This window comes from Ctenopharyngodon idella, chromosome 2, assembly GCF_019924925.1.
Source record: "Ctenopharyngodon idella isolate HZGC_01 chromosome 2, HZGC01, whole genome shotgun sequence".
Classification (NCBI taxonomy): domain Eukaryota; kingdom Metazoa; phylum Chordata; class Actinopteri; order Cypriniformes; family Xenocyprididae; genus Ctenopharyngodon; species Ctenopharyngodon idella.
Window position 1 is genome coordinate 35469052 of NC_067221.1, and position 18840 is coordinate 35487891.

At 36.3% G+C, this 18840-nt stretch overlaps 1 protein-coding gene across 1 annotated transcript in view; it reads left to right on the forward strand.

Annotated features, from left to right (window-relative positions):
- The window catches only part of camsap2b (calmodulin regulated spectrin-associated protein family, member 2b), a 60661-nt gene that overhangs the window by 9291 nt on the left and 32530 nt on the right, over window positions 1-18840 (forward strand). The window contains 1 exon segment of the mRNA XM_051917933.1: window positions 7072-7233. Within this exon segment, the coding sequence (XP_051773893.1) occupies window positions 7072-7233 (162 nt within the window).

The following is an 18840-nucleotide window of genomic DNA, read 5'->3' on the forward strand; positions in this document are numbered from 1 at the left end:
TTGTGATTTACGATTTAAAAAAAATTAAGTTTGCTGTGCTTGTTTGTAGGGCTGCACAATTTAGCCAAAAATGTTGTGATTATATATCAATAATAATAATAATAATAATCATATTATTATTAAATAAAATATTAAGTAAAATAAATATTACTCTAATGTTATTCTAATGTTTCACTGTAAAATAAGAGTTGAAAGTCATAATAATAATAATAATAAATTTTTTACAGTACAACTGTAAAATGACAGTAATATTTATGTCTTAATTTCTTCATTTTCAAACCATAAACCATTAAGTTTTTATTTTGCACATTTCTCCTGGTTTTACATTTAGATTACATTTTCCATCATATAACGCTCACTCAAAATTTACACCAATTAAAAACACCAATAATTTAATTTAAGAATTTTAATATTAATCATAATTATCTGCCTATAGGTATCAATCAGAATTTTAATATCAGTGCATCCCTATACCAACTGAAGCTAAAGCTGTTAAGTATAATCTTTAGCAAATCTCAACATGAATATCCATTTTTCATACTGATTTTTAGCCTTTTGTTTTTATATTATTATTAATTCAGTAACACTTCAGTTTAGAGTCCAATTCTCACTATTAAAGGGGCTCTATGTAGGAATGACACCCAGTGGTCGAAATAGGTACTGCAGTCCAAATTCAAAATATTGTTTGCCCCGCCCCCTCGTTCAAAGACATGGGTGGCCAGCTTGAGGACACGCAACAAGAGGGAGCGCAATTGACAATAAAAGCTGAGAAGACTTACACACTGTAAGCTGATGAGTTGATTTATCTGTGTTTTAATATGCTGTCATTCATAGAGATTTTAGATGGATGCAGAGGCTTTTTAGGTCAGGTAGAATCTGCTATTCTCTGACCCAGTTTGTTTGTTGGTTTCCATGGCTGCAATACGCAGTGTTTTCCGCCAACTGGCAACCTGTGATGTCGAAATACTATTGGATAAACTGGCAGCACGCGGTTTCGCACAGACCAAAACAAAGACAGACATTCCGACACGGAACGCACATTTCAAAGTAGAATATCTGGTTGTAGCATTATTTTTCTGAGAAACAGTAGGTGAACTTAGCATGATTCCTAAATATTTGCAAACATATTGGTGTATTTTTATGCTTTATTAAAGTAAAAATCTTACATATAGCCCCTTTAACTAGTTGTTTATTAGCATGCATATTGCTAGGATATTGCCTGTTTATTAGTACTTTTAAAGCACATATTAATGCCTTATTCTGCATGACAATATTCTTTATCCCTTAATTCTACCCAATACCTAAACTTAGCAAATACCTACTAACTATTAATAAGCAGTAATTCGGAGTTTATTGAGGCAAAACTCGTATTTAATAGTGAGAATAGGACCTAGTGTGACCATTAATTCTTTTGACAAAATAGCATAGGATTTAAATATCAGCTACTTATTGGCCATAATAATTGCTTATTGGTATTAACCAACATTTTAATATGAGTGCATCCTTAGTACCGACTAAAGCTTTTTTAGTCTGTCATAATGCCTTCATAGTGATTTTCATAGAACAAGCATGAAAGGCCTTACATATGGAAATTATTTTGGAGTGGCCATATTTTCTTCAGGTTTTCCTTGCTGTTACTATCATAAGTAAGGCAGTGATAACATAAAACTGGTAATGCATACTGTGCTGATTTTGGTCGCTACCTATATATGTAAGCTGCAGTGTGCACTTCATTTAAGGGTGTTTTATGGTGTAAAGTGTAGGGTGGATGAGGAGGAGAACTGGACACTGCCATATTAAGAACTGCTGATGTCTGCATTGCAGTACTCCCTTTCTCTCCCTCTCTCTGTGTCTCTGCAGTAACAGTCAGTATCCTTTCAGTATTCAATTTAGGTGCTTTTACCTCTCCGAGAGCACAGCGCTCAGTCTAGACCATCTGTTTTAACACACACAACACGCACATTAAGTCACGAACACAGACACATCCACAACCTTGCAGAGTCACCCTACATACAGTAAGCTCCAAAATGAAAACACATCTCCACATGCTATCAGATTTGTCTCTGTAGCAGCCACAGCATGCTTGTTTATGATTGGCAGGGTTGTTCGGATAAGATGTGCACGTGTGAGATGAGGTTCAGGGGAAGGATGTGACCTTCGTTTGTCTCGCAGTCTGCAAATCTCACCCACTGATACACACAGATAGACCCACCATGTCCACAAACACAGGTCATTCTCCTGTCTCTGTATGAGTTCACTCTAATATGTTCACATGGGTGGGTTTTTCTGTTGGCATGGCGATTAGCACTGCGGCAGTGTGTTGAGGTGTGTGTGACTCAATTTGAGAGGAGGAGTCTGCACTGCTGTGAAACTGCATTGATGATATTCCCTTTAATCAGCATATTTGGGAGAAAAAGTGTTGACTGCACATATGCTCTCACTTGACTCTGTAGCAGGTTAAGGTAATAGTTTAAACTGTATTCTGTATTTTAAACAGTGTTTTTAGAAATCACATCTTCATGTCGACTTCAAGGTGCGATCACATTAGTTGTGGGTCACATCAAGTTGTTCTAAACCTGTATGAATTTCTTTTTTCTGTTGAACACAACAGATGATGTTTTGAAGATTGTTGGTATTAGTAACTAAACAGTTTCTAAATAGTAATTAGATGCTATTTACACTAAGTGAAAATAGCATATTTTCTTAGCGATATGCTATCTACACTAGGTGAAAATAGCGATAGATTCTATTTACACCAATTTTGCAAGTCTTTTTTAAAACTTGAGTGGCACAACCAGACTCTGGGGGGCGGAGCTAGTGTAAATAGTGTTTGCCAACAAGGCAGGTTGTTTGCACTTAGTGTAAACAGACACTCCGTAAAGGGCCAGGCTCAAAATTAAAACGCAAAGTGTTGGACCCTTTCTGGTTGTCAAATAATATTGTTTATTGTTGACCTTTTTAAATGAGAAAAACTCTAGCATCATTGTTGAAGATGCCCTATTTTTGATGCTTTTATATTTGTGACTTGTGAAGTGAGACAAATGTCCAAATTCTTTTTGGGGCCACTGTATACTGTATCTAATACAGTTAACACATGTATCTAATTTGACATTAAACCTCTTCCTCAATTTACTCATGGTGGCAATTGTAATGTACTTACAGTTTGTTCACAAATTGTACCACTCAGTCTTGAATGGGTTATCCTGTAAACTGCTGAATGTATGTTTATGTGTGTGAGCATTGTAGTGTTATTGTAGGTGAGGCTGAAGGTCAAGAGCAGGTGAACAGGATGAAAACTCAATGCAGAATAGTTCCTAGAATTACCCTTTACCTTTTTTGGTTGGCAGTGCTCCACCCTTCAGCCGCTCTGTTAGTAGGATGGAGGACAAACAAAACAGGTCTTTATGCAGAGAGAGAAAGAGAGAAGAAAAGCATGTTTGCATAGCAAAGCATGAACCCTACTGAAAATGGCACCACATACATCAACATGTCTTTCAGTGAGAGATACCTGAGCTCTCAGAAGCAGTTCCAGACCTGCCGCTCTCAGCCTTTGATGATGTGAAAGCACTTCCTTTTGATGCACACTGTACCAGGCCAGTTTTCAGCGCAGAGTACCTGAGCGCTTCTTTGGACCTCTACTTTACATTTAGACTGTTAATTAGCCAGTGGTTGTACGTTAAACAGCTTTTGTAATACTAGAGCATACAATGCTCCACTTTTTTCTGTAAAAAAGACTTTGAAGAGTAAAACGTGGACATTATTGTTTTTTAAAAGAAGAGTTGAAAGTATATAATAGAGCAATGTGAAAACCTTATTAAAGGGTTAGTTCACCCAAAAATGAAAATGCTGTCATTAATTACTCACCCTCATGTCGTTCCAAACCGCTCACACATGTATGGTTTAGTCCAAATTTTCTGAAGAGACACAGTCACTTTATATGATGAACAGATTGAATTTAGGCTTTTATTCACATATAAACATTCATCAGATATGATAAACGGAAGCTCAAGCATGTTTGCTTGATATGTGCGAGAACCAATCGTGTTAAGCAGCACGTTTGAGCTTCCGCAAGAGGTTAGTACTTGCGCGTCAAGCAGGATTGAAATCCAGCGTTAGTTCTGGCAGGTCACGTCAGTCAAGCTCGCATCAGCTGACTCCCAGGTGACTTACGTCTACCTATAGGAATACGACGCCTATGACAGCATCCATATATAAGCTCCTCAGTATTATCAGAAGCTATCGCGTTTCTCAGGCGCTAATTACCCTCCTCCATCCCCAGCTCCTCCTCTCTTCAGTCAGGATTGGCCTTATGATTCCCCTAATTCTTGAAATATGTGTACGTTAAATTATTGACATTAATTATATCTGCATATGTTGGTTCTGTTCTGTTTACCCTAAGGGGGGTTATTGCTGCTCTCCCTGCTCTTATCCATGCTAGGCTGCATGGATGCGCAGTGAGTTCTTGCCCAGAATAGAACCATACCGCCAATACAACTCTATGCAATTATCAATCATATTTGACGATAGTGGTCCTGACAGAACTTCTGTTTTTATTTGCTGATCAATGTTTATATGTAAATAAAAGCCCAAATTCAATCTGTTCATGATATAAATTGATCGAATCTCTTCAGAAAACTTGCACTAAACCGTTCAACTCATATCGATTTGTTTTACGATCTCTTTATGAACTTTTTGAAGCGTCAAAGTGTCAGCTGTCAATGGCAAGTACAGAAAGCTCTCAGATTTCAGCAAAAAGATCTTCTATTGTGTTCCGAAGATGAACGAAAGTCTTAGGGTTTGGAACTAATGTAGGGTAACTAATGACAGAAATTTTATTTTTGGGTGAACTAACCCTTTATTAATGTACTGATGTGTGTAAATAATGCACAGATGTTTGAATTTAGTGGTTCATTTGTACAAAGCCATGTGTAGTGCTTCTTTATAGAAGGTTTTAGTGATTTGTCCTCTGGTTTGATAAACAGTCTGCAGTGTACAGACAAACTTATCAGATTCAATCTGACGGGGTCTTACAATCCTCTGCTATCTCAAAACAGCACTGTTTGAGATGAACTACAGGCTTTGTGTTTGTTTTTACAATAAAGATGAAAAATGAGTTTAATCCCTAAAAAAGGATTTCCATGCATTTGCTTGATTTTTGTGTTTTATTATGATCAAGAAGTCAGTACATTAATGTAAGGAGGCATAGTTCACCCAGATATTAAAGGGACAGTTCACTCAGAAATTAAAATTCTATGGGATTAGAACCTCCTTGAATAAGAAACTTTGGGATACAAACTACACTTTTTGCATAGCAGTATTATGGGGAACACTAACCTAAAACATTTCGGGAAACTGTTGGATTTTTGACTAACAAAAAATGAGGCAGTGAATTCTGAGCTCAGAAACAGCTCTAAATGACTCACTGACTGATTCAATCTGATTCTATTACAAACTCACAAGTACACAGCTGTTTTGTGACTTGTTAAAAATGACTAGTCCATAATAGTAATTTGTTCATGAATAGTACATGAGTGCTTGCGCTATAGGTAAACATTGCTGCACACACTAAAGATGTAGTTAACCCTAGCTCTGTAGCTCACAAGATTATATTTGATAAATCCGCATGTGGATGTACACAAAGTTTTCCAAATCCCAACTGCGGCACATTGAGAGTTTTTTCTAGCATTATTTTTGTCATGATCGCAAGTTGTGTGTGGCAGCAATCAGGTAGACATGCTGAATGTCCAACTGAGAGAAAGATTTTTGAACCCTTACGATAAGCGCTTTGGTAAGATACTTAAGACGTAAAACAGATTAAAGTATTCTGTCAGTATTCATAAGAAGAGCTTTATATTTGCATATTGAATTCGTTTTTACTAATCAAACTGTCTAAATGGCAAAATATGAGCACATGCTTGAAAGCACATTTTTCTTCTGAAATTGATTTATATAGCATGTTTGGATTTTAATCTAAATCTTTGCTTCATTATTTAGGGATGGTGAAAAGCCTAGGCTTGCTGATCTCCACGGATTAAACTGACATTTGTTCATTTTAGTAGCTTAAGGATTTGTTTGGTTAAGTAACATGTCCTTTTTATAATTTTAATCAGAAAGTTACACTTTCTTTAAGGATGGTCAAAGAGGTTTTATTCCAGTCAAAGCCTACAGATATATTCTTGTATCAAAGTTGAATAAGTAACAAATAATATAAACAACATCATTTTAAATGGCAAAGCACAATCACATGGGACTTGCCCAGTGTACAAATACACCAGTAATAGTTTACTGCTGCTGCACTTTCCAAAGATATGAATGCTACAGTAAGGAAGTGTTTTATATTGTTAAATGGGGTTAAGGAGAGTTTTGGTCAGGCATTCCTCCAGGACACCACTTCCACAGGAGACCTGAAACCAGAAGTGGCTGTTCCATGTCTGCTTTTTCATTCATAGCCCTTAAAGCTGCTGTTATGTATTTCAACAAACGTTATAACATTTTCTATTTTCTGAGAAAGAATGGTGCACAGCTGAACATGGACCTTTTACTGCTTTCTTCATACTCTGGCTAAAATGGATTCACTATCACCCTCTAGAGGACTGAAACCGTCACTGACTACATGCATTGATGTTCGATTCAACAGAAGTTAGAAAAGGCACAAACATTAGATCATCATGGATTGTGTGTTACAACTTCTTTTATTTTTTCTAAAATTAAGCTCCATTTAGCAGGTGATGTAGTGTATATGAGAATCTGATTTTTTTTAGATCATATTCAGTAAATTTGTATATAAGCAATCTAAATGTAAAGCCAATTGTTAGCCAAGTATGTTTAATTGTTTAATTTTTTAATTAAAAAAGAAGATATACACTTGTATTTTATTCAAATGTATCTCATCCTTTTGCTAATTTAGATTATAATGTGAAGCATTGTGAAACAGTTATGTACAGGATATAGCTTTAAATTATGTATGTTTCTGACTGTTATATGTCAAGGTCTGCCAGTGTCAGTAAAATATTCGCATATGTGTTGTTATAGGAAAACGTAATTTTTCTTTATTTTTTTTATTTATTTCAGAGTTCTCACCTTGCGATGATCGACACTTTAATGATGGCGTATACAGTTGAAATGGTCAGCGTGGAGAGAGTTCTGACCTGCATACAGAAATTTACTCCTTTACTTCCTGAAGAAGACTTCCCTTATGATGCTGAAGAGGCAATAACCACATGGATCAATAAGGTAAGAATCCTACCGCATTCATTATCCACTTATGTCACATGCCACAGTTTACTGGTCCAAACGCTTTATCAGATGTCAAAAGCAAACAACAAATGGTGCTGATATACACTCTATGTGTTCTCTTATACTACCGAAAAATCATGATCGTAACCTTTATTTCTATACTGCATTTTTTAGGAATAATTAAAATACTGGTGCCAGAGACACTGTGAGCCCAGAGACTGTAGTGTACAGTGTGACTTTTTAAAATCATAGCTTTAATGTGTGATATGAATAAACAGTGTTCATAACTGACTTAACAAGCGGATACTAAATAGAACGACTTAAGGGTTTTTCAATTTACAATTCTGATGGAGGAGACCCAGACATCGGTGTGTTCACCAGCCTATACAATGCCAGTGTATTGTAATAATGTGTACAATAGCAAATTAAGTTTGAAATAATATTTTCAAAATATTTGAAAAGTGACAAAAAGGAAAGCTAACAATTATGTTAATCTGCAAAGTAATTGCAGTTGTTAGCTTATACCAGTAATGTCTCATATCATAACTCCTATTATAATAATTAGTCATATTGATACATGCCAAATCTGATTTGCTGAAATCAAAATGTGAATGTGAGGTGAGTGCTAGCCAATGTGATTGCCACTTGCACATTATGGTCTACCTACTGCTAGCTAGAAATGGCTTCTGCTCCATCTTAAATGCTTCTTTTTATGAAGATTGAAAAAATAAATAATTCAAAATGATCATTCTGACATGAAAAAAAACAAGAAAGAATGCAATTTACATCTAGTGCTTCAGTTCTATGCGGTATCTAAGGACCTCTTGCTAAAATTCAGTCTAAATGTGCTCTCTACCTTCAATTCTTTTTTTTAAATGCAGTTTCTTATAAGTTGTGGAAAACACTGCTGATTCTTTTGTGTATCCCATATTGAGATAATTCTCTTCTGATTACGGCTGTTATTGTAAAAGTCTAATAATGTATATATAATAAATTTTCACATTAGCACACATTAAGGGGTTAGTTCACCCAAAAATGAAAATTCTGTCATTAATTACTCACCCTCATGTCATTCCAAACCTGTAAGACCTTCTTTCATCTTCGAAAAAAAAAAAATCTATATATATTTTTGATAAAATCCGATGGCTCAGTGAGGCTTGCATTGATAGCAAGTTAATTTACACTTTCAAACGCCCAGAAAGGTACTAAAAACATATTTAAAACAGTTCATGTGACTACAGTGGTTCAACCTTAATGTTATAAAGTGATGAGAATACTTTTTGTGTGGCAAAAAAACAAAATAATGACTTTATTCAACAATATCTAGTGATGGGCGATTTCAAAACACTGCTTCATGAAGCTTCGAAGCTTTACAAATCTTTTGTTTCGAATCAGTGGTTCAGAGTGTGAAAGTCACATGATTTCAGTAAATGAGGCTTCGCTACGTCATAAGTGTTTTGAAATTTCAATGGTTCACGTGACTTTAGCAGTTTAATACATGCTCTGAACCACTGATTCGAAACAAAAGATTCGTAAAGCTTCTAAGCTTCATGAAGCAGTGTTTTGAAATCGCCCATCACTAGATATTGTTGAATAAAGTTGTTATTTCGTTTTTTGGCCCACGAAAAGTATACTCGTCGCTTCATAACATTAAGGTTGAACCACTGTAGTCACATGAACTGATTTAAATATATCTCTAGTATCTTTCTGGGCATTTGAAAGTGTAAAATAAGCTGTCAATGCAGGCCTCACTGAGCCATCAGATTTTATCAAAAATATCTAAATTTGCGTTCTGAATATGAACGAAGGTCTTACGGGTGTGGAACGACATGAGGGTGACTACTTAATGACAGAAGTTTCATTTTTAGGTGAACTAACACTTTAAATGTTGTTGTAAAGCACTTCATACCTGCTTCTTATGTGTATTTCTGTATTTTTTATTGTGAATGTAGCATTGTGAGGTGTTCTGTTCTGTACATACATTTTACCTAATAGAAAATATTTAAATAATAACCATCAAGTGCAGCATTTTTTTCACATAAGATCTTTTATTGTGCATTTCAACTTCATAAAATACCATATAATTTGCTTTTACCTTGCTACAATGTCACTGTTGTATTGGTTACATTTATCTTTAGTTTTTATCCCATTCCACTTCATAGTTCTTTAATATCAAACAAAAATCAACAACTTCACTACAACGAATCCTGAAAACAAAAAAAGCATGAGCCTGACAAATATTATTTGTATAAAAACATCAGGCTGACAAAAGTTACATCTGATTACATCTCATCATCACGTATAATATTAATATAAGAATGTATAAGAATACTAATATACTAATATAAGAAGTGTGTAACGTGTAATATAACTGATATCATTTGAGAATTGGCTCCTTGATTGAAAATTGGATTATAAAAACAATGCAAAGAATGTGCCGTAACCAATGCGCAATTCTTCTTTTCTTCTCCAGACTCTGGTTAGGAAGATTCTCTCTGCCAGTATATTTAGATGAAGGACAGAAATGGACAGTTCATTTAGTTAATTTATCCACTCTCATGTCTACCTTCTGAATGTCATAGGCAAGTGGACCATCAATAGCGAAGCCAATGTAGAAAGTCACCCTCTCTGTACTATGACCACTTAGCCCTCCAAGGTAGGTGCGTCGCACAGGGATTTTCAGCTTTCCATACTCGGCATAAAGCTCACCAAGCTCCAATGTGCCATTTACTCTGAAGAGCTTGTTTTTAATTGCCTGTTCTTTGAAAATGTCTGCATTTTGCCATAGGACATTACGGTCTCTTACTTTACTGAAATCACTGTCAAGGTTTGCTTTGGAAACCAGTCTTTCTAATCCATCAGATTTCCCCAGATAGAAGTGGGCAATTGGATTTCTGAATCTAAAAATGTGTGAGAGTTGCTTTCTGGAGGATTTTCTTAGCATTTCAACATAAGTTGTTATTCGTGGGTCAGTGTTATTTTTTCCAGGCCACAGCAACAATACAGCAAGGTAGTAAGGCTCTGGGTGTTGATGCTGTGTTCCAGCTTCTTGCAAGAGTTCTTTCAAAAGATCAGCAAGTTCTCTTTGGGTTTTTGCAAATGGTGAATTTGGTTTATTCAGCTTAAGAATTATGTGGGCAAGCAAATGGTTTGTTTTGTCCTTGAGAGATTTGGTGACACAATTCTTGTATATGAATGAATGTTTTTCAACAATTTGTTCAATAATGTTTTTTCTGAACTCCATAAACTGAAGAATTCTTGGGAAATTGTTTGCTCTGTTTTCCTCTAGGAAAATTCGACATTCCTCAATTTCCATGTTCATGCTGAGCTTTGGTTTACGTTTTTTCTCATTTAGCGTTTCCTCTGATGAAGAGCAAAACAGGGTTATGTATTTTTTAAAGTGATCAGAGAGCTTTTCCCTGTTCTTAAACTGCTTTTCTTTGTCAACAATGCCCTTTTCTCTTGTGTAAGTGAAGAAAACTTCAAGGAAGTCAAAGGCTTTATCTACTTGTGTCTTCAGTGAAACAAGGAATGGTTCATACTCCTTAAGTATATCAACTCGTTTGTTGTTAGCATCATTCTGGGATATGGGAATATTTGTTATGGACATTTTTCCCTTGAAAAACTGCTGAATGTAATAATCTTTCATGGAGTCCCCCTTCTCAAATAACGGCAGTCCCCTCACAATGTCAAAGACTGTCATAGCAATGTCAATCTCACTCATGTATCCAGATATGTTGTAGGTGTTTGGTTTCCTATGAAGTGTCTCTTCCAGATCAGGAGTATCATCTGTCTTTGCCAAGATTTGTGCCCTCTGGAAAGCTTTTATCGCTGCATCAGCTAGATCCAGATATTCTTTCAAATCACCGGGTGTGGATTTTTTGTTTCCTTGCTTATGGCAATCAATTTTATGTTTTAGCTCACTTCTAGAGACCTGTCCAACTGTGTCGAGAGTATATGAATTTTCTTTGATGGTTTTAGCTGTGTTTGCCCAATCCTTGGCTAAACCAAAGTTCTTTTCATTCAGATAGAAATGTCTTGCTAAAGCTTGAGGAATTACAAAGTCCTTATCAAATCGTCTTGATGCCTCTGTAAAGATGTCCTGGATTTTTTTCAGACCGTCATTCTGTTTATTGATGTCCTCTATCAAAGGTGAAAAGAGTGTGTCTTTCTCATCACCTTCTGTCTTGCGTTGTCGTGTGATTAGCATGCTTTTTACTGACTGCAAGAGATTATCTTTTCCAATTCCACTTTTGAAAAACAAGTCATAATGCAGCAAATTTTGGACTATGTCAGATCTTGAGATTTTGTGTGTCTCTTCTAACTCCTTTACACACTCTGTTGCAATACGTTGATGAACAAAACGGATTGCTTTGTACACTCCCCCTTCCTCAGCTTCAAACTCAATTAGCAAGCATGACCGAGGTTCCATTTCATCCAAAACTGTTTGCTTCCCCCATAAATTTCTTTTAATGCCAAGAAAATCCTCACACAGTGACACAGAAATTGCTGATTCAGCCACATAGGAATTCAGTAATGCCAGAATTGAGAGAAGTTGTGCTTGTTTTCTTTCAATATCAAGATCTTTCAGAATATTACGAGTAACATTTGTAACATACTCTTGGCTGAAGTTTGTTTTCATGATCATGAAACTATAGAAATTTTCTGGTTTTTCATGCGTTTTTTGCAGCTCCTTTAGTTTCATCTCAAAGGCATCCATTTCTTCTTTAGATAGTGTTGCTGTGATGTACTGACTCTCAATGACACTGTTTGAGAATCTCACTTTTGGGGTTTTTGAACGTAAACAATTTAGAACAACAACAAGTGCATTTGGAGAAATTTCCTCAAGAGTTTTTCGTGTACAGTGCTGAAGTTCCTCTGTATTTTCCGTCTCTTCTGAGTCATCAACTAATAAGAGTACTGGTGTTGTCCGTGAAGTCTCATTTTTTCCACACCTTACCAAGTAGGCAACTTCTTGCGCTACATTGAGTTTGGAAACGCTGTTGTCTTTCAGAATTGCACAACGGAAATCTTTCCTCAGATTCCACATTACATGCATGGCTAAAGTGGTGCCCCCACAACCAGGGTGATGAAAAAGATTCAGCATGACGCATGTGCTTGTTGGATTTTTGGTTTTAGATTCAATTATACGTTTAAGTTGATCATATTTGTCCCGTTTTATGAATGGTTTCCCTGTATTTTTTTCTGAGAAATAGAAATTCCACCATTTCACTTTGTCACCTCTGTAGAATTCAGCTTCTGTTTTAATTTTGAATTCTTGGAATTCTGCACTGTTTTCATCAAACACATTCTCACACTCATTTTCACAAAGGACCTCAAGAGAAGGCATCAGGTCCTCATCGTTCTGTTGGAGAACCACTGAACTTCCTTCAGCAGATGGAAGAAGCCTCTCAGCATGTGGCTTGTTCTGTCCCAGTTTCAGTATTGTCCCATTGATTTCACTGAGCTCCAGGTCATATATACTTCGGTGACTAATGTCATGTTCACATCTGGCATGAATGAAATCTCTCCATTTTTGAAAGGAAGCATCTGAAGTACAAATACTTAATATATTCTCTGTACCCCCAAGGTTTTTATAGAATGTCATGAATGTGTCAAACATTGGATCATTCATGGCTTCAACAGTGGAGAGGAGGAGGAATATGACTAAGAATCGTCCTCTTGGAAGAGTATCAGGGTTGCAGAGGAATGAAATTATGTCTTGTATTTCTCCTGCTTTGTGTATTAACCATTCACTTGGTCGGAGTGGTCTGTCAGATTCAGTGTTGAGGTCTTCTCTGCCATTACAAAATACCCAACTTGTTTGTTTGTACAAGTTGAGATTTTTCACAACTATTCCTGGATCCGCATGGAACTGACTTGGCATGTGAAGGTTTGCAAATCGAACTTTTCGATAGTTGTGGCAGGACCCACTTACTGCAGAGTTAGAATCGTAGTCTAATACACAGAACAATCTCAACATTGTCATGAACTGAAGATGCTGGAGTTGTTCAGGGTGGCTTTTGTTTGTTACAATAATGTAGTAATCATAATGATCCAGTCTGCTTCCTCCACATGTCAGCAGATTCTTCAGTTTGTCCCCCTGATTTGATGTTCCTTTCCTTTCAGGCCTCTTTTCTGCTTCCTTCCTCCTGTTATCTAGAACATTTAGTTTTGTACCTATTTGGGCTATTTCTGATTGCAAGTCTCTTGGGTTACCAATTTTACAAATATCCCTGGTTGCAGCTCCCTCTCTGATGAAGAGTGATTTTCCTTTGCTCTTTTTCCATTGATTGTCCTCATCCAGAGTCTGGGTATAAAACAGCTTACCCTTAACTATGCTGTGGGATGGGACAACATCCACCTCTATGACATATTTGCCAGACAGGGTACCGTCAGGGCAGAGCACTTCTACAAAACGTGGTTGTCTTATGCATGCCTTTGCTTCATCTGTGTGCTCTTCAAAGTATGATTTAATGCCCTGATTAAAGTGATCAATGATGGTGTCCTTGTTAACAACACTGACCCCAATAATTTCACCATGGACATATTCAGAACTCTTGGAATCTGCAACACCACAGTGGATGGTTCCATTTGTGCGACTGTTCATACACCCAGCAGCAAACCGGAACACCTTTTTATTGAACGTCCTTTTTATTGTATGGATATCATCTGTCCTGCCCAAGAACTTATACTCATGAGCAGGATCAACCAGATTTCCTGGTCCTGTCTCTGGTGGTAAAGTATAATTTTGAATGTATCGTTGAGAGGCAGAGTTGTGATCAAATGGATAGAGAGTACATGAGTGTTGCCCAGGCTTCCCTTTGCTCTTTTCTTTATCACTTAAGTTGTCTGCATTGATGACCAATGTTTTAAGCTCAGCTGACTGTCTTAGTTCATTTTTTTTGGAGGTTGAATGAGTTTCTTCAACCTTTTTTTCCTGGGAAGGGGGCAGTTTTAATAGTTCTTTTGTCTGGCAATCATCTTTTTGAGTACTTATAGTCATATCCATTGAATCTTTTTCGATGTTTGGTGTTTGGTTTTTCTTAGCTTTTCTTTTTTTGCTTGATTTTCTTTTTGATTTTGTAGCTGTATCTTTAGAAATTTGTGTTTGATCTGTTGAAATATCTTGGATTTCCTCCTTTGCATCTATGCTGCCCACTTCTTGCTGTGTTTGGGAATGTTCAGGAGATGCAGAGTCTCCTTCATAATGCTGTTTTAATTCCTTTAATCGATTGATAATCATAACAGCTGGACCATGCTTAATTCCAAGGTAATGCAGATCACTGGCTTGGTAGCAAAGTAGTGCTTCGCCTGATACTTCTTCATCATATAACTTGTCTGCATATTTTTTATCTACTTTTAGTACTTCAATTAAACAGTAATGTACATGCTCTTTTGTCCAGTCCTCCACTTGATGGGGAAGTGTTATTTGACTCATTGTCACCACTGAAACGAAAAAAGAGCAAATAAATAACAATATAAAAAATGGATGGTGGCATATAGCAATATATATATAAATTTGATATATTATATAATATATATTAGAATTTTTATATTTGATTTAATTTTTGGAGGCTTACAGAAGTTTAATTTTGTGGTCTTACAGAAGGTTAAAAAATTATTTATTTCTCATGAATAAAATAATATTTATCGGCTGCAACCAACTTTGTCTACTTTTGAAGACTGGATGGACAGAGTACATGATATTTTTGCAATAGAGAATCTTACCTATTCTTTAAGACTTAAGTCTTAGTAGTTTTTAGCACTATTGAGAGATTGAATGAAGTGTATATATCCCTATACGATCAGATTTCGTTTAACTGAATAAAATAAAGACAGCCTTAGGGCACACATTTGCTTTATTATTTTCATATAGGGAATGTATAGGATTTGTCCATGTCAAATGTGTAAAAATAGATTCTTTGGTTTCAAGTGACTTAATACTTTAATGTAATTAATAACATCATTTTTGTGACTATTTAGGTGTTTTACATTGCAATTTTTTTGTTGATAATTTCCCTATAGTGATTTTTTTTCTATATTGGATAAATAAAAATAAAATGTAAAAAGAAGAAATAATATTTATCATGGAATATTAAAGGTGCAATATAACCTTTTTCCTGTTCAAAATGTACTAAATTTATATAATGATTAAGTACATCTTCCAAACCGTGTTTTTGTCTTATCTTGAATCACTACAGTACGCCTATAATAAGTGTTTATACACTATATTGCCAAAAGTTTTGGGACACCTGCCTTTACGTGCACATGAACTTTCATGACATCCCATTCTTAATCCGTAGGGTTTAATATGGAGTTGGCCCTCCCTTTCCAGCTATAACAGCTTCAGCTCTTCTGCGAAGGCTTTCCTCAAGGTTTAGGAGTGTGTTTATGGGAATTTTTGACCATTCTTCTAGAAGCACATTTGTGAGGTCAGGCACTGATGTTGGCGAAAAGGACTGGCTCGCAGTTTCCCACTCTAATTCATCCCAAAGGTGTTCTATCGGGTTGAGGTCAGGACTCTGTGCAGGCCAGTCAAGTTCCTCCACACCAAACTCGCTCATCCATGTCTTTATGGACCTTGCTTTGTTCACTGGTGCGCAGTCATGTTGGAACAGGAAGTGGCCATCTCCAAACAGTTCCCACAAAGTTGGGAGCATGAAATTGTCCAAAATGTCTTGGTATGCTGAAGCATTAAGAGTTCATTTCACTGGAACTAAAAGGCCAAGCCCAACCCCTGAAAAACAGCCCCACACCATAATCCCCCCTCCACCAAACTTTACACTTGGCACAATGCAGTCAGGCCAGTACTGTTCTCCTGGCAACCGCCAAACCCAGACTCGCCCATCAGATTTCCAGACAGAGAAGCATGATTCGTCACTCCAGAGAACACGTCTCCTCTGCTCTAGAGTCCAGTAGCGGCATGCTTTACACCACTGCATCCGACGCTTTGCACTTGGTGATGTAAGGCTTGGATGCAGCTGTTTGGCCATGGAAACCCATTCCATAAAGCTCTCTACGCACTGTTCTTGAGCTAATCTGAAGGCCACACGAAGTTTGGAGGTCTGTAGCTATTGACTCTGCAGAAAGTTGGCGACTTCTGCGCACTGTGCGCCTCAGCATGCGCTGACCCCGCTCTGTGATTTTACGTGGCCTACCACTTCGTGGCTGAGTTGCTGTTGTTCCCAATTGCTTCCTCTTTGTTATGATACCACTAACAGTTGACCGTGGAATATTTAGTAGTGAGGAAATTTCACAAATACACTTATTGCACAGGTGGCAACCTATCACAGTACCACGCTTGAATTCACTGAGAGCGACCCATTCTTTCAGAAATGTTTGTAGAAGCAGTCTGCATGCCTAGATGCTTGATTTTATACACCTGTGGCCATGGAAGTGATTGGAACACCTGAATTCAATGATTTGGAGGGGTGTCCCAATACTTTTGGCAATATTGTGTATATCAGAATATTTTTTTGACCGAGTGGGACGCCGACCGGAGAAGCCAGTACCTGCGTGACTCGTCATATATACATAAAGAGAGACAAGTAGTTCTGGCTACAATGTTCTTTTGCAAGATGCATGTAGTTTTGTTTATTAACCGCTAGAGCACCAAAAGTTACATAGTGTGCCTTTAATTTTAGCAACAGAATCTAACATGATGCAGAATCTTACTTGAAGTTTGCTTTTCATGTTGCATTATTATTCTGCTTATACAAAGACAAATACATGTAACTACACATTTTGTCACTTTAGTTATGTTTGAAATGTTGTCTCTTAAGACTATGACAGATGGCTAAACCATGCTCAGATTCAGAGAAAACAGAGAAATTGATAGTGACATCCAAAAATCAGATTAAATTAAAATTCAATTAAAAAAAAAAAAAAAAAAAATCTTTGAACCATTGAGCATTTTCTTAGAATAAAAAATTAGGCCAGGGCTCTAGACAAAAAAAAAAAAAAAAAAAATCATTGAGGAGCCATTGGCTCCTATACGAGGAAAAAACAGGCGCCAAATATTTTTTTATGAACCACACAACAATGAACTTAAATTTTTAAATCACTTACTTTTAGTCATCCTGTTGTGTTTATATACCTCCCCTTTACAGTTTCAGCATTTTCATCTTGTGACTTTTCTGGGAAATGAATTTCACTATTTTCGTTTAATACTATTAAAGTTTTTGTTAATATTTTGAATCCGATTAGATTTTTATATTTTCTGCTTTCATTTTTCGTTAAGTTTTAATATATATTTTTTTGTTTTTAGTTTTATTTTTTATTGTTTTTAAACATGACTGTTTCGTTTGTATAATTTTTTATTTCAGTATTAACATTTATTTCAAGCAATTAAAAATGTTTTTAATGGTTTTAGTTAACTATAATAACCCTGATGCTAGTAAAATCTTTATATTAAATAATGTGTTAAATGATGTTCTTAGTCTTTACTTCCTGAAGCTAGTTTACATTGAATCAAATGAAAATAAATATAAATATAAATATATGGAAATAAATTGCCAAAATACAGTGGGGCTCTTATTTTGAAATGTCTGTGCTTTACTATTGCTGCTCATTCATGTTCAGATGAAGAAAATAAAAAATGTACGTTGTTACAACACATTATAATATAAATAATATAAAGTAAACTTTGTCATAATTGATCAGCATTAGTTCATAAGCAATCAGTTGACAAATGTGCGCTAATCATTGATTGCGAGCTGCTCTGAAGCACTGTTGCGAACCGTTAATAATGCGCAACAGTGCCATCTTTTGACTTTAAAACATGCAGCGCTCACATTTATTTAATGAAATTAATGTTAGTAATCAAATTAGGGAGTATTGCGATTTTGTTTTTGCATCCACAAAATATAAGACGCCTTAAATGATCATCAATACTCTTGTTATACCATTTAAGGTACTGAAGAGTTTTTAAGACCTTAAATTTATCTGATGTGCATGAGAGGAGTGGAATAATATAAAAAGTGATCAGCATGATTGATATTCAAAACAGTAAGCACGCGCTGCATTGTGTGTGTATCTGCAGTCTGCAGAGCCGGTTTCCCTTTTTGAATGACGAATATAGATGAATACATATGAAGAAATAGGCAGTTGTCTCCTTTATGGGGGAGCAGAACGGTGTGTTCAAATGCAGCTTTTTTTTGTACCGAAGCAGGCGACGTGAGACGACAACACAGTCGGCTTTCATCAGCTCTAGTTCTTTGGCGTCTGTTTGGTGTGTGATATTTATTCCCTACCTGTTCATATTTTGGCGCTCTAACTCAGTGAAACTTTCACACGCAGCATCTCGTTTAATTACGTCAGCACAACAAATGATGTGATAGGCTACTGCTCACAGAACATGCAAATACCATGCAAATTTTACAGTCATAACGTGTGAATTTGTATGGTCGCCAGTGACGACCTCAGCAAAAATGACCACTCGCAAATTAATATTTTTGGTCGCAAATTCGACCGTTTTAGCCGCAGTCTGGAGCCCTGTAGGCCAAAACGAAGTCAGACGTCCACAAGTAAAAAACATGAAAACACTAGACAGCTGCTTTATGGTAGAAAGTAATTTACATATTCATCTAAATGCTGCTTTCG